This window comes from Strigops habroptila, chromosome 6 (genome assembly GCF_004027225.2).
Source record: "Strigops habroptila isolate Jane chromosome 6, bStrHab1.2.pri, whole genome shotgun sequence".
In the NCBI taxonomy this organism is placed as follows: Eukaryota; Metazoa; Chordata; class Aves; order Psittaciformes; family Psittacidae; genus Strigops; species Strigops habroptila.
Genome location: NC_044282.2, coordinates 4,345,303 through 4,359,218, shown reverse-complemented (window position 1 = coordinate 4,359,218; position 13,916 = coordinate 4,345,303). Strand labels below are relative to the sequence as shown.

Genomic DNA, 13,916 nt, shown 5'->3' with positions numbered 1-13,916 from the left:
TCTGCATTGAAGGAAGTCCAGGATTGGAACTGCAGCTCAAGAGATGCTGTCAAATCAGAACTAAGCTTGCAGCAGTTTGATTGTAAGGTCTGTAGGAAGAGGTCCATCATTTTGCTCTGTTTTTACATCGTTTGCTAGGGGTATTCATCCACATGAGCAGTAATAGCAGTAGTCTGTGTGTGACCAACCATATCTGATGTTCCTACGCCCATCTCTTCTGTGACAGAGGATGGAAGAACGTGAAGCTATGGTTTCATATTTGGTGGCAGTGCTTCTTAAGCAGCCCCTTACTCCTCCTCTGCTGGTCACTCATTCAAGCTGGATCCGTTCCTAGCTGTGGTTCATGATCAGCTGTACTGGCGAGGAGGCAAAGGTCGGAATGAGTGGCAGCACCCGCGCTGCCCAGCCTGGCACCGGCGCTGCAGAAATAGCTGCGGAACCACAGTCTCCGTTACCTAATCTGCCACCTCTATTAACTGAAGTGCAGGGTCAAATCTGTGGGATTTCTCAGAACAAAAACATTGTCTACAAAAATGACCCCTTGATCTTTAACCAAAAGGTTTTGTTGATCTGTTTTGTTTTTTGGTTTTTTTTTTTTTTTCACGAAAACTAAAGTGGCTGCCAGTAATTTGCAAGTACATGTGCAGGTTAAAACAACAGGGAAAGTTATGGTACCTTTGGAAGGGACAGCTATGATGTTCTCAAAGGCAGGCAGGAGTTCAGGTGTGATACCCGACCACCGAACTGCTCCAGATCTTTGCACCACTGCGTAAAAGCTGGGCTCACAGGGGGTAGGTAGAGCATTCTTTTAGCACTATCCCTGGGGAAAGAAGTGGAATAATTTATCAAAATTATTTAGCTGTCACTGTAGACAAGTGCTTAATTTATGACAGCTATTTTTTTATTAGTCTCCACTGTTGCAAAGTATTAACTTACATGCTGTTTTGTTCTAAATGCTTTTTGTATGTTGTTCCCATAGAACACTGAAATATGCATGCTATACCACATCACAGGTTTATGAACATTCGAACATGCTGTTCTAGCGATATTACTTTTGATGTGAGTACAAGTTTGATTTCTAGAGAGAAGAGTAGTGATATAATAAAGTTTTGGTTTTGATTAATAAACTTGAAGGATACAATATCAATTTGGCACAAACGAAATGGATTAAGTGGCAAACTAAAGCATAGATTTAAAAAAACCTTGTTAATGAGTCCTTAAAGAGGACACTGTTATAAAGAGGTTTTCAGGGCCTAGTCATCAAATCAAAAACTATTAATTATTTTACCTGTGACACAGAGATTGGTAAGTTCTACAAGAAGTAATTAGATCAGTGGCTGACCTGATGAAAGAGATCTTTCTTCTTACAAACTTTCTTGTAATTCTGACAGACTGTAATGCCTGTAGTACTGCTACTACAAAGGCTGAGGGAAGAGTAAACAATGAAGAGCAGATTGCTGAGTAGTCTGGCTTGTTAAGCAAACTGAGAGCAAGCAAAAAGTATGTGCTTCTCTACAAGCCAGCGGTTTATTTAAAAATAAACCCAAACAACTGGACTGCGTAGCAAGTGATCAGGATGCTATCACAGCCAAAAAAAAAGCAGTAATTTAAACACAGTACTAGAGAGTAAGAGAGGTTACATTACCTGTGTAGATAGTTAGAATGCAGCTGCTACTGGAAAGCTGTGCCTTCTTTTAGATTTGGAAAGGAAGATTGAAAAATCAGAGGAGTTTCAGATACAAGACCAGAGGAGTAATTAAACAATTGGAAAACATGTCTTCCAGGGGATGAGCAGATTTTAGTTTACCAGAGGAGAATGTAGCATTATTCAATCACAGCTAATATCTACATGGGGGTAAGGAAATCTGGTAAAGGATCCATTGTCAAAGCAAAAGTTGTTATAATTAAAATCTGGGAATACCTGTTTTTCATGATTGGCATGCCTTGTGTGGCATGCTTTGTGCTGTCTCTGGGGTGAAGAGACTCATCTGTGGGATGGCAAGCTGTTCCATGGATGTCGTGGCACTTAATGTTGCCAACTTCAGTTGCATGTGGGGACTGTTGATGAGCCAGGAACTGAAATGAGTGCAGGCACCTCTTGTGAGGATCAACATCATAAAAATGTGGACTACAGAGCACTTTTAGTACAGGGTTTAGTGCTTGCTTTGGGCTGGACAAAGGTGGCACGCAGGGATTTTGCACTTTTTCATTTGTTGTGTTCTGATGGTTTCAGTTTAACTTGACATCCGTGATGCAGCAGTGTTAGGCTTTATGAGTAGTAGTTGTCCTTCTGTTCCATCAGAAACTGCTGGAGCTGCGTGCTGGCACCAGCAGGAGTTCCTTATTCTGGGACAGTTTTGCATTCACGTTTTTTGTTTCCTGTTGTTCAGTAATTCCTTTAGAATGGAAAACTTTCTCGACTGCAACATTTAGGAGTTACTGTCAACTTTAATTAAGAACAAGGTTGCATTTCTCCTACCAAACCAGGACCAAACTACTCATGTTTATTTTCAGTGGCTTTACTTTAATATTTATTTCTGGCACTTCAAAATGTTCCACTGAAGAACTGGACGAGAAACACTTGCAGTAACAGGAATGGCAGCTGACAGCCAGGGATGGGCAATGGCACTGACAGCTGAAAAGGAGGGGCAAGCTGCAAGCTTCCTCCTTCATCAGGATGTTTCTAGGAATCTTAGCGAGTATTTGAACTTCATCAGTAACTATCATTGCATACTCATAGTGCTGAATACACTCTTCAAACTGTGGCATGGCTTTTGAAAACAAATAGGATGTATACATCCTATGCTGTCGTGGCTTTCATTTTAACATGGGATTGGATTTTTTGGGTTAATTTATCCAGCCTTGTAAAACTGCTGTTTGCTTTCACCTGGAGGATATGCTTGTTTTTGGGTTCTCCTGAATTCTAAAATGATAAGTAGGGTTTCATTTTTAGAAATAACTTTTATTGTTACCTTATGCTATTTTTGTATCACAAGATGATTTTTTCTTTTTTTATGTGTGAAAGGTAAATTTGATATGTCTTTGGGGGAGAAGAAATAATAATATTTTCAAGTTGACAGCATTTCTTTAAATATTCTGGCTAACAAAGCATAGTCTTTCTCTTTCTGTTTTCAGTGGCTTGTTTATAAAGAACTGAAATGTTTTATTTGGTTTGTTTTCAGCTATTTTCTACAAAAAAAACCCAAAACAAACAAACAACAACAACAACAAAAAAAAAACCCCACAAAAAACCAAACCCCCAAAAAAACAAAAACAAAAAAAAAAAAGAGAAGGAAAATATCTCAGAAATTAACCAAAACATGTCCTGGACTAAACCCCAAAATCCTTCCCCTTGAAAAATCTAGTTGTTCAAAACATTGAAATGGCCAGTTAGTACGAAAATAAACCTAAAATTTTTATTAACATTCTAAAAGAGCATGCTTCTATTCTGTGGTATCTTTGCATTACTTCTCCCGACCCCCTAACCCAGAACCATCTTCCTTTTTGGTAAGGATTGTGTGGGTTTCCTCAATCATGAGTTTGAAATCACTGTGTTTAATTTTTTTGCAAATCAATTTTCCTATATTTTTAGGGGAACACAGTGGGATTCTAGTTTAGATTTGTTTACACATGCAAGCCAGAAACAGGCTCAGCATTTGTTTTATTTATTTCTGGCTGGAATAATCTGTAATTGATTAATCTGGAATGAGTCAGAAGAGCTCTGTGTTGATGCATGCCTTATCTAAGCGTGAGTGAAGAGGTCTCTCGTGGTTGGGAAGCCCGCAAGCATCAGTAGATTCGCAGCTCTGGTTTCAATCTCGGCAATTTCATGGCATATTGTGCAATGTTAGGAGAAGGGATGAATTGTTGAGTTTATAATTCTGTACTCTGAAATTCTTAAAACTAATCCTTCTGATTTGTTGCACAGGTGTTGGATGGGAGTGATAAGAAGAGTAGGGGAGTTGATTTTAACCATATTTGGGTACCTGTAGAATTGGTACCTATTTTTGCCCAAGACATGAGTGCTGCACTGAAGTACTATTTTACCTACAGTAAATGAGACACAGTGCTTGCAGTTGCTGACCATTTGCCAAGAAGTATTTCTGTTTTCCTACTTGTTTTGTTGTATGATAATAATGGGACGGCAGGCAGAGCTCTTTTCATGGACCCTTTCTGTTACCTGATACATGTAACTAATTGATGCAGATATGTCATGGTCTGTGTTGCTCTTCTTTTTTGTCTTCATGTCTGCTTTTGACTGGTACCAAGTGGTTTTGTGGTGGTGTGACTTCTTTCTAAGTTAGAAGTGCCTGCCACAGAGTGGGAATATCATCTTCATTTTTCCTGAATAAAATGTCCACACATACCACACAAGCAATGCCACCTTTCAGGAAACTCAGTTCAAGGAAGCAAACTGCACTAAACTGACAATTGTATAAGTTCACCAAAGACCATGCAGAATTTGCAAGACTGTGTGACAAATGTCTAGTGACTGGCTTGAAAGCCAATTATTTGACTTAAATTTTGACAAGTTTTCGTGTATTACAGTTTGGTGGCATGAATTGTGTCTGGTAATTGCTTTATTTAATGTCTGGCATGAATTCTTGTGCTCAGAAAGGAAGATGGAAATAACAAGTGACGTCCCAGTTATAAATGTTTTTCAGTAATTTTTCAGGGGAGGGAGGAAGTAAAAGGAAACTAGATGAGCACAGAACTATAAATGTGTGATGGATGTTGAAGATCCCTTCCTTGTTCTTAACATATATCATAATCCACTATGGATAATTCTGTTGTCTCAAGATGTGGAAATGCCTGGACTATGTATTACCAGGACCAAACACTCTTTCATCTCCAGCAGGGATAGAAAAACCCTAAATCTGTGAATCTGGGCCTTGGGTTATCAGTGTCTTGGTAATAGAAAACCAGGATTTTTTTCTTTTTCTTTTTTGTGTGTGTGTGTGTGTGTGTGTGTCTGACATTACACCTTGAAACTTACTCATTTCAGATGCATCGTTTGTAGAGACATTGGAATATACAGTGTTCACCCAGTTTAGACATATGCATGTTCTTATGCACATGGATGCTGGATGCTGTGCTGTGCTGGGAATGCTGAGCGGATTCTGAAGGGTGCCCGTTGCAGCCCCTTCCATCTAGCCAGCGCACTATCACTCATGTACTTGCTGGGAGAGCGAGGGCTCTTGTTTATGGAGGAAGCAGCTAGATCTGTTTGCTTTTTAGCTTACCCTGGAAATTCCTCCTGTATTCCTTCCCTGTAAATGAGTAGCTGGAGCGTGCGTGGTTGCAGGCAGCAGGAAATCCATCTATGCTCAGAAGCTTACAGAAGTTGCGTGAGTTGTGCAAACTCCTAGAGTAATTCTGCTAATTCAAAATAAGGAATAACCTATCTTCTCTATTTAGGCAAACGAACTGCAAATGAAAATTGGTGTAGGCAGGTGCTCTGCACAGCACAAACCTCAGCGAAGGTAGTTCCATTCCACCAGGGGCCCCTGGATGTGCTTGGAGCTGAAAGGAGCTGTATAGGGAGGGGGGTGGCGTGCGCCTCATCCCTGGCTGCAGGGCAGGGGCTCCCTCCAGGTAAGGATGGATGGAGCCTGGCATCCTGGAGGTCGCTCCAATAGACGGAGAAGTGGGTCCTGGATGTGCTACAGAAGGTTCCAGAAAGCTCTAAAGCTTTGCTAAGGGTAAAAGTCTCATCCTCAACAAGCTAAAAGTGGGCTGAAACCCATCTGATCCGAAGAGAGCCATGTCTAACCCTCCTGACATGTGGGCCTGAGATTAAAAGAAATATTAGAAGAGGAGGAAGGGAAAGACAGGTATTCCATATTCCCATTAATTCTCTAGTCGGTGAAGCAAGATTTATTTCTACCATGCAATATTGAGTTTTTCAAGAGGCTCATTTCACTTGATACCATTCAACTATGTCAGGAGGCTCATACCTCTTGATACCAGGAGGTAGACACCAGTTACCTCAGCTAAGCCTAAACATGCATGAGAGATTCTCAAGCCACTTCTATTTCCTGCAGGAATCCTTATGGTTAAGAGGAATATGAAAAGAGAAATTTGAGAGCTAAAAAAGAGATAGAAATCCTGTATATGTCTCTCCACCTAGCAGTTTTTATCAGGAAAACAGTACATGTTCCTGACTAGGTCATACTGTCAGAATGTCTTTGCTTGCCTTTTTAACTGTTTGTTATGTTTATGGTGTTTAAAAATTGTCATTTGCTCTCCCTTCAAGTTAGATATAGATAATAATCTTTCTTACTGTTTTTTCCATTAATGAATAATTGTTTTTGTTAGGGTTGGCACTCCCTTCAAGAAGATACAGTGCTTGTATAAAAGAAAACACAAAAGCCAACAAAGCTAAAAATTAGTTAATATAAATGTATACAAATATAAATTAGTTCTAGAATTAGTCAGAAATGTATCAAGTACTAGATTTTCTGAGATTATGTTGAGAACTGAGTTTTCATTTTGCCTGACAACATAAGAAAGCTGACATCTTTTTCTACCAAAGCACAGACAGTGATCTCCAGTTTCTAGAAAGCCCTATGATTATAATTTTGTTTATTTTAAAAGTGTTAAATTAGATTGTTTTTCTTATTGACTTGCCTGCTAGTAGTTTCACTTGAGTTTTGAAGAAAGTTAGGTTATAAAGCACATCAGTCTCATTCCTCATCGGGGCATGGGTCTTCTTTTCCAGAAGTGATACTGTTAGGGATTGAGAAAGCTGTTTCTACTGCCCGAAATACAATTTTGGATTGCTGATACAGGCTAAATTGAAATTCTAATAAATCAGCATTTGGTTTCCTTTTCTTTTAATTTAGATTATATTTTATCTTTTTCACATGAGACTACATGTGATACGTGTGCAGACAACTGGACGAATGTTTTCCTAAGTAAGAAATGATTGAGTGGTAGGTGGTGCCTGTTTGTTACTGCCTGTACACTCTCCTGTTCTTTCAAAGAAATTAGTTTCATGGGAAGCAACTAGCATAAAATCATATAATTTACTGAAACTGCAGTGCATATGCACTAGTTCCTTGCACTGATTCTCAAGCAATTAATATTCTCATTAGCTGTCTTGCATAACCTTTCACAGTGCCTCAAATGTGCTCCGCTCTCCTCAGAGGCATCGTTCTGTAGGAACGATGCAAACCCAGACAGAGGCTTGCCTGAGGCTGGGCGAGTTCAGACCCTGAAATTGGTCCCCATTTGTTGGCACCTTATTGCTGCACATCCTGCATTCATTCAGTTGCAGTTATAAGCACTAAGTACTACTACTGTCACGGGTTTCTGAAGTAGAGTACTAGAAAATGGGAAATTGCTCTATCTGTGACCACTTCTCACAACATTTTGACTCTCAACCTGTGGCTGCGATAGAAATGAAATCTTCTTTGTGGCTATGGGTTAATTATGTTAGCCGCAGCAGCATTCTTTCAGTTCATTCTCTAGGCTTCTTACTGACACATTTCAAAATGTAAAAAACATGTCGTAAATTTAGGATGGAAGATTTGGGAGGGATCCTCCAACTTCTGTACTATGCTGCCAGAGCATGACCCTGGTATAACCTCAGTAGAAGTAGGTGTTCTTCAGATGAAACAGAATAAAAAGAACCTGACAATGTGCCCAAGGGGATTAACATGTGAAAAAAATTGTGGTAGAAACAGAGGTCCACCCCCCACCCCACCTCCCATAATTTCATCTAAGAAGACCAATTCTTTGTGAATCAAGAGAGGAGTTTCTTCCTAAGATTTTGGGTTAAAGTGAAAGGGAGGAAAATTTTTGTCTGATGGCCAAACTCCTCTTCTAGATGATGGATTCTTCTTGGAGCTCCATTTCACCATCTGGCTGACTGGAGGGCCTGAAGCAGCCTCTGAAATACCCTTTGGGAATTGTCAGTGCTTCAAGGCTGTTTTTCACATGTGGATCCCCAAGCTTTGCATTCTGTCTTGCGCTTATGAAGATTGCAGCACAGGATCTTTCTTATTAGATGTCCCATAGAAAATGGAACTGCCTCAGTCTGTTGTTGAAATCCTAATTTCCTGAAGAAATCATTGTGAGGGAGGAGATCACATCCGTGCTGTCTTACATTTTCATTTACAAAGCGTTATGCCACAAATCGTGAAGCAGTTTCCTTTTTTTCTTTTTAACTTATGGGTGTATCTCTGGGAGGAAACACATGTTTCTCCTCATGGTCGGGTCCTGGAAGTTGGAGTTTAAATTTGATGAAGTGTTTTATTCCCCCAGATAAAAATAAATAAATAAAAAATTAGATTTAAATGCATTTGTTGATGAGGAAAATCAGGAATCGTCCTAATTAAGACATTTCTTAGAAAGGTAAAATTTTTATCTGGGAGCATAAAACACTTCATCAGTTTTAAAGCCACATCTGCAAGGACTGGATCAAGAGCAGAAACAGGTACTTTTCTTCATTCAGGCTTGTCTGTGAGTTTAAGACTTTTAACAACAGTTTTAAAAATATTTAAACCCAGTTAGAAACACTTGTAATATAATGGGGATAAGAGTGCCCTCCCTCCCTCTGTTTTTAATCTAGTTCTCTTGATGGGATAAACTACAAGGTTGAATTGGTAACTGGATTATTGCCTCATAAAACAGCACGAGGTTACAATTATCCTTTAATTTTATATCTTTATTAGGGAGTAATGTTGGTCTTATTTAAATCACTGACTTCTCTAATGGTTTTTCTCCTCTTTTACAAATTTATAAAACTAAACCCTAAAGGATTTGGTCTAAGTGCAATTGGCATAACTGCCATTATAAAAATCATTGTGTTAGCAGTTGGTTATAACCAGTGGCTTTCACTGGGCTCAAGATGTAGCAGGATTTAGCTGTTGATAGTTAGAATACTGATAAAACATTAATTCTGAATTTTATTTTAAAAACTTCGATTTCCAGTAATAGTATTTGAATTTTGAGGTAGTGTGAAGATGAACAACTGAGCCCTAGAAACTATTATAATTTATCATGTTCATGCAAAAGATACATTTAACACACTGTGTACTTCTGCAAAGATTAAAGCAAGCTTGTCTTTGTCTTAAAATTCAAAGTAAGTTTAAAAATTTGCGAAGGTCAGTCTTTTTCAGAAGGTGACTAATACAAATGGCATATTTAATGATGCATTCGAGTGGATATATCCGCTTGAATTTTGGGACAGCACACAGATTGGCATGAGTCATAGGCAGTTCTTTAGGGTAAAACTCCTGTTGGGCCTACATGGTCAGGATGTATTTCAAATATTGATACACTTTATTTTTTAAGGAAAAATGTGACATCCATCTGTTGATTTCCGTATGCGTTGGTTAAGATCATGATCAATATGGAAAGAAATGTGAATATGGGTCTGTCTGTTGTGACTCCGTAGATGAGTTGTAGTTCAGTTTCACACAGAAAGTGAGGGATCTGTCACTGGCAGACAGAATTAGAGCATGTAATGTTTGAATACAAGCCAGGTACTGACTTTCAGTCAGTAAACTTAGAAACCAGTCAAACAATTTGTTCCAAATCTTGTATTTTACTACTGAGTGCCTGACTGTTTCTTTCTGCAGGCAATCTTATTAATGCAATAACACGCACACACTTCAAACTCTTAGTTAAATTAAAGCAGATTTTGTGTTTAAGTTATCCATGGAATATTTTAGGTTTGGTTGTGAAAATTTGCCTTTGTGTTTGGAATTGCCTCCTTTGGCAGGGGATGCCTCAGAAAATGCCATGTACAGCTGCTTTTTGTCAAAATACCCGTTGTTCTTGGTAGGCTCCTCTCTGAAATTTGCCTATAGTGAGTGTTTTAGAAAAGCTTTTCAATTTCCCTTTTCTCTCCATTGGATGAAGACTGCAGGAGATTTTTACAAATACAAGGGTGTGGACCCCACATTGGCTGAAAAACCATGGGAGGTGGTTACTGTTTTGGTGAAGGCATCATGGGTGAAGATGTCGATGTCTTGAAACTGAGAGGATGCTAAAGCTATTTTGAAAAACAGGAATTATTTTCAGCTTTCTAATAGGGTGAAATATGTGCAACATGATTTGCTTGCAACTGGTATTTTCCTTATGTAACATCGTGGCAAAAATTAATGGAATGTGAATGAAAATACTTCTGAAACTTAGAGAAGAGGGAAGGAAAACAGGAGGGTGTAATCTGGTGGCAGGAAAAATCCAGGTGAGACTGGGAAGAAAGTAGACTGGGGCTGTGAACATGCATGTGTATTTGTTATAGGAAATACATGATGCAAAACACAAAGAAAACTGGGGATTCACATTTTTTGAAGCAAATGGAGGTATGGCAAGTAAATGGCACTTCAAACTAAGAGAGGAGATGTACACAGGGCAACATAGGGTGCGATAGCTTGTAGCTGTGGTTCTTTTCAAATGTTCTGTGAGTGCCAACAGAGCTATACGTTCTTGAACCTCAGATAAGTAACGGTTACATTTATGCAGGGTGGAGGTAGCACAAAGTGTGTTTGCTGGTCAGAACTTAAAGCAGAGATCCGTAATATGTCTATGTTATTGGGTATACTTTCAGGTAATGGTTTCTTGGACTCCTTGTTGATAAACAGTTCCGTGGCAATATTGATAAACAACTCCAGCTTGTTTGGGTTCCTTAATTTATGTGTTTACATACTGTTATATATTTTGGTTTGTTGTAAATGTAAAACTAGCTTTGATTAATAATATTATTACGTATATAAAATATCCCTGCCACTTGCTTTGTTCTAAATTACGTAAATATGCATAAATCCAAAGTGGATCTTTTCTGAGAATGGAGATTGTAATATAATTATGTGGCTTTATAGTTAAGGTTACCGTAATCATTTCTAAACAGAACTCTTAGAATTTTTCTATTGAAGATCTCAATTTTTAATGAGAGTAATTCACCCTATGAGAGAAGGCATAGACATAGCAGGTAATTAGGGTAATGTCTGTCATTTAGCACTTTGTAGGGAGCTGCTTGTTATAAGCCACTTTGTGTATTTTGTTTAATCCTAAAGGAATTTAATGGACTTCAGAGAGGGGACTTCATGCTGATAATTGCATAATAACCTTTTTCTGCCAGACAGTTAATGACTAAGAAGTTATCATTAAATGTGTATTAAGCAGTTTTGTTCGACCTTTCATAATTGTCTTTCTAATATGTTCTTGCAAGGGTTATCTTTGGTGTCTGCTTAAACAACTGCCTGCATTAAACATTTTAGCTTTTTTATTGTTTTGTTTTCATAACTATTTTTCCTTGCAGGAGTCAAAGAATTATTACTTAAGCGTGTTCCTTCTTCTATTGGTATATTTTAGATATCTTCCCAAAGTAATACTGGAGGTGTTGAAACATTTTATATGAAATTAGGCTTCATAGAAGCCAATGGGACCTTTGCTGCAGATTACAGTGAACCCACTGCCTCAGTTACGGTGTTCATTTATTGCAGATTTGCCTTAGAAGTGAGGCCACAGACTAACATGTTAATTTTTTCTCTTTTTAATTTAGACTACTGAGCTATAAATTGAAGGGAAGATAATTTCTGCTTGTGGGGGAAAAGAAAGGTGAATAACCTCCATGGAAGACTCTCAGGATCTAAGTGAACAGTCAGTAAGTACAAATGTTGCTAAACTGAATGGAATAAATTGAATTCCATTCAGTTGTGTTCAAAGGGGTTTTACTTCGGATTTGAGAATTATAGTGAGATCTGGGGAAAGCTTCTGAGCTTCTAGATTCAAACCTTTTCTTAGTTCATACATGAAATGAGTGGGTTTAATCTTTTTTATCTGTTGGAAGGTAAAAGATCACAGTTGTATAGGATTTTGCAGAAATAGAATTGTTGGAGGGCTGATGGATATAATTAAGGTACACTGGAAGAATGAAATGTTGAAAACTTGCACAGTGGTATACCTTGTTCAAATAATTGTATCAAAAGGTTTATCCATAATGGTCTGTCACTTTTGCCAAAGCAAGAGTTACCAGAACACAAACAAGAAATTTCAAATGGTCAGACTGCGGCAGATGACGTACATGAATTGTTTCAGGATTCTGCTGGATTTCAAGAGGATTGTGAGAGTTGGCAGTATATCTCCCTGTCCCATGTCAGAAGGACATTCCTCTTGTCATTGATGAAATAACTAGGGAGAACGGGGTGGATATTTCATCTCCTTTTTCCTTTCTAATTTTTACTTTTCTTTAAGGATGCAGTCTCCAGACTTCCTTACCACCAGGCTGCGGTTCTGACGAGGCAGCATGCTCTGGTCAAATTTAAAGTTGGTTGGGCTTGCCATCCTAAGTATTGGCTTTGGTTTTAACGTCTTAATTTCTAGTGGTCACAGTACTGGCAGATTTTGCAAGTACCATGATCCCCAGGAGTCTCAGCTTGGGCTCAGTGTACTAAAGATCAACACAGGGATTTCATATTTCTATTTCTGACATGCTGAAAAAGGTTATCCACGTATTAAATTAGTTTTAATGTCTTTTTTTAATAGCAGAGACTTTTATAGGTAACACAAGTGCAAGGAACTGAGAAGAGTTGTGTGTATTTTTAAAATGTCAGTAATCATCTTTAATAAGGAGTACTTTGCTCCTGACTGGATAGCTCCTATCTGAGACTTTATCTTGGACTAGAGTTTTATTGCTCATTTAAAATGGCACAGAATTGGAAAGTTTTAACAGTGTAAAAGCTACATGGCTTCATAATTTAATAAAGTTTTATAAAGGTCATAAAAGATTAAGCAGGAGTTCTTCTCTCATAGTCTGTGAAATAATTATTCTGGGCAGTATACGTGGTAGGTTATTAATAGGAAGCAGACTAGCCAGTTTAGCCTAGTGCAAAAATGTGTTTTCCTACTAGTTAAATGTTTTTGCACCACTGAATGCCTGATAAATGCATACCTTAGTAGCCATTTTACTACTTTATTGTAGTCTAATTTCTGTAGTATTTTTCGTAGTTACTACATAGGTTTATACTAATATGTGAAAACAGTCTGAGGTGGTATCTGTGCCATGTTGTGTATTGAGATAGGATTTGCTATCCTTACACTATTGTTAGTGTCACAGAAAACTGTGATTCAAGACAAGAATGTATTCTTCTTACTCTTTGCTGAACAGCGGCAGAACTTCAGTGTAATGGGTGGGAAGAGTCCTGTTTCATCACTCCCTTCATACAGGTGGGCACCCAGACTAAGATCTCACTAAGGTGTTGGGCACTGTCCTGGGAAAAGGAATTGTGGTGTGAGGCCTGTCTGCCTAGAGCAGATACCGGACCTTTATTTCTCCACTTCAGAAGCCTTTTCACTATTATATCATGGTTAAACTCTTTTCACAGCCAATTAAAAAAACCCCAGAAAATAGTGTTTCTTGCTTAGTTCTTTAAAAGCTGCAGGGCAGGACTGTAGGCTAGAGATCCCAGGTAGAAGGGGGCATAATCTAGCCAAAGCTTTTTGGTGGTTTGAGCTCTAGGAAAATATCAGGTGTATATCCTGCAGCCCTTCTGCTCGTAGTGCCCTGGTGTTTTGTACTGGTTAATGTGTTTTGTACTGGTTAGCTCTAGGCAGTTTCTGCTTATCATGCAGGACTTCTGGGTCTTGACATGTTCAAAGAGCCTAGGTACTTCATTCCGGCTTCAAGATTCCTGTCTGGGAGCTGGGTGCATAAGATTTAGATCATGGAAATTCAAGGAGCCTAAGGATCTAGCTGCTGCTGTGAGCATATTAGATTGTGTGAATAAGCATGAATGTGAGACCTGTGCTCAAACTTGTGCTGGCGCCTTGCCCCGAATATTCTAGTCCTTGGTTATTTGAAAGACTGCCTGTCTCTGCAACTGAGATGGGTTAGAAGGTGCTTGCTGTTGGATGGTATGTTTGATGGACAGTTGAGATTTCTGAGTAGAGAGATTCCTTTATTG

At 38.6% G+C, this 13,916-nt stretch overlaps 1 protein-coding gene across 8 annotated transcripts in view; it reads left to right on the top strand.

The window, feature by feature from the left end:
- EYA4 (EYA transcriptional coactivator and phosphatase 4) overlaps nt 1-13,916 on the top strand; it is a 151,957-nt gene that overhangs the window by 7,193 nt on the left and 130,848 nt on the right. For all 8 annotated transcript variants that reach the window (XM_030490652.1, XM_030490649.1, XM_030490651.1 and 5 more), the window contains exon 2: nt 11,516-11,617. In XM_030490652.1, coding sequence (XP_030346512.1) covers nt 11,585-11,617 — 33 coding nt within the window. In that variant the 5' untranslated portion in view covers nt 11,516-11,584. The remainder of the gene's footprint in view (nt 1-11,515; nt 11,618-13,916) is intronic.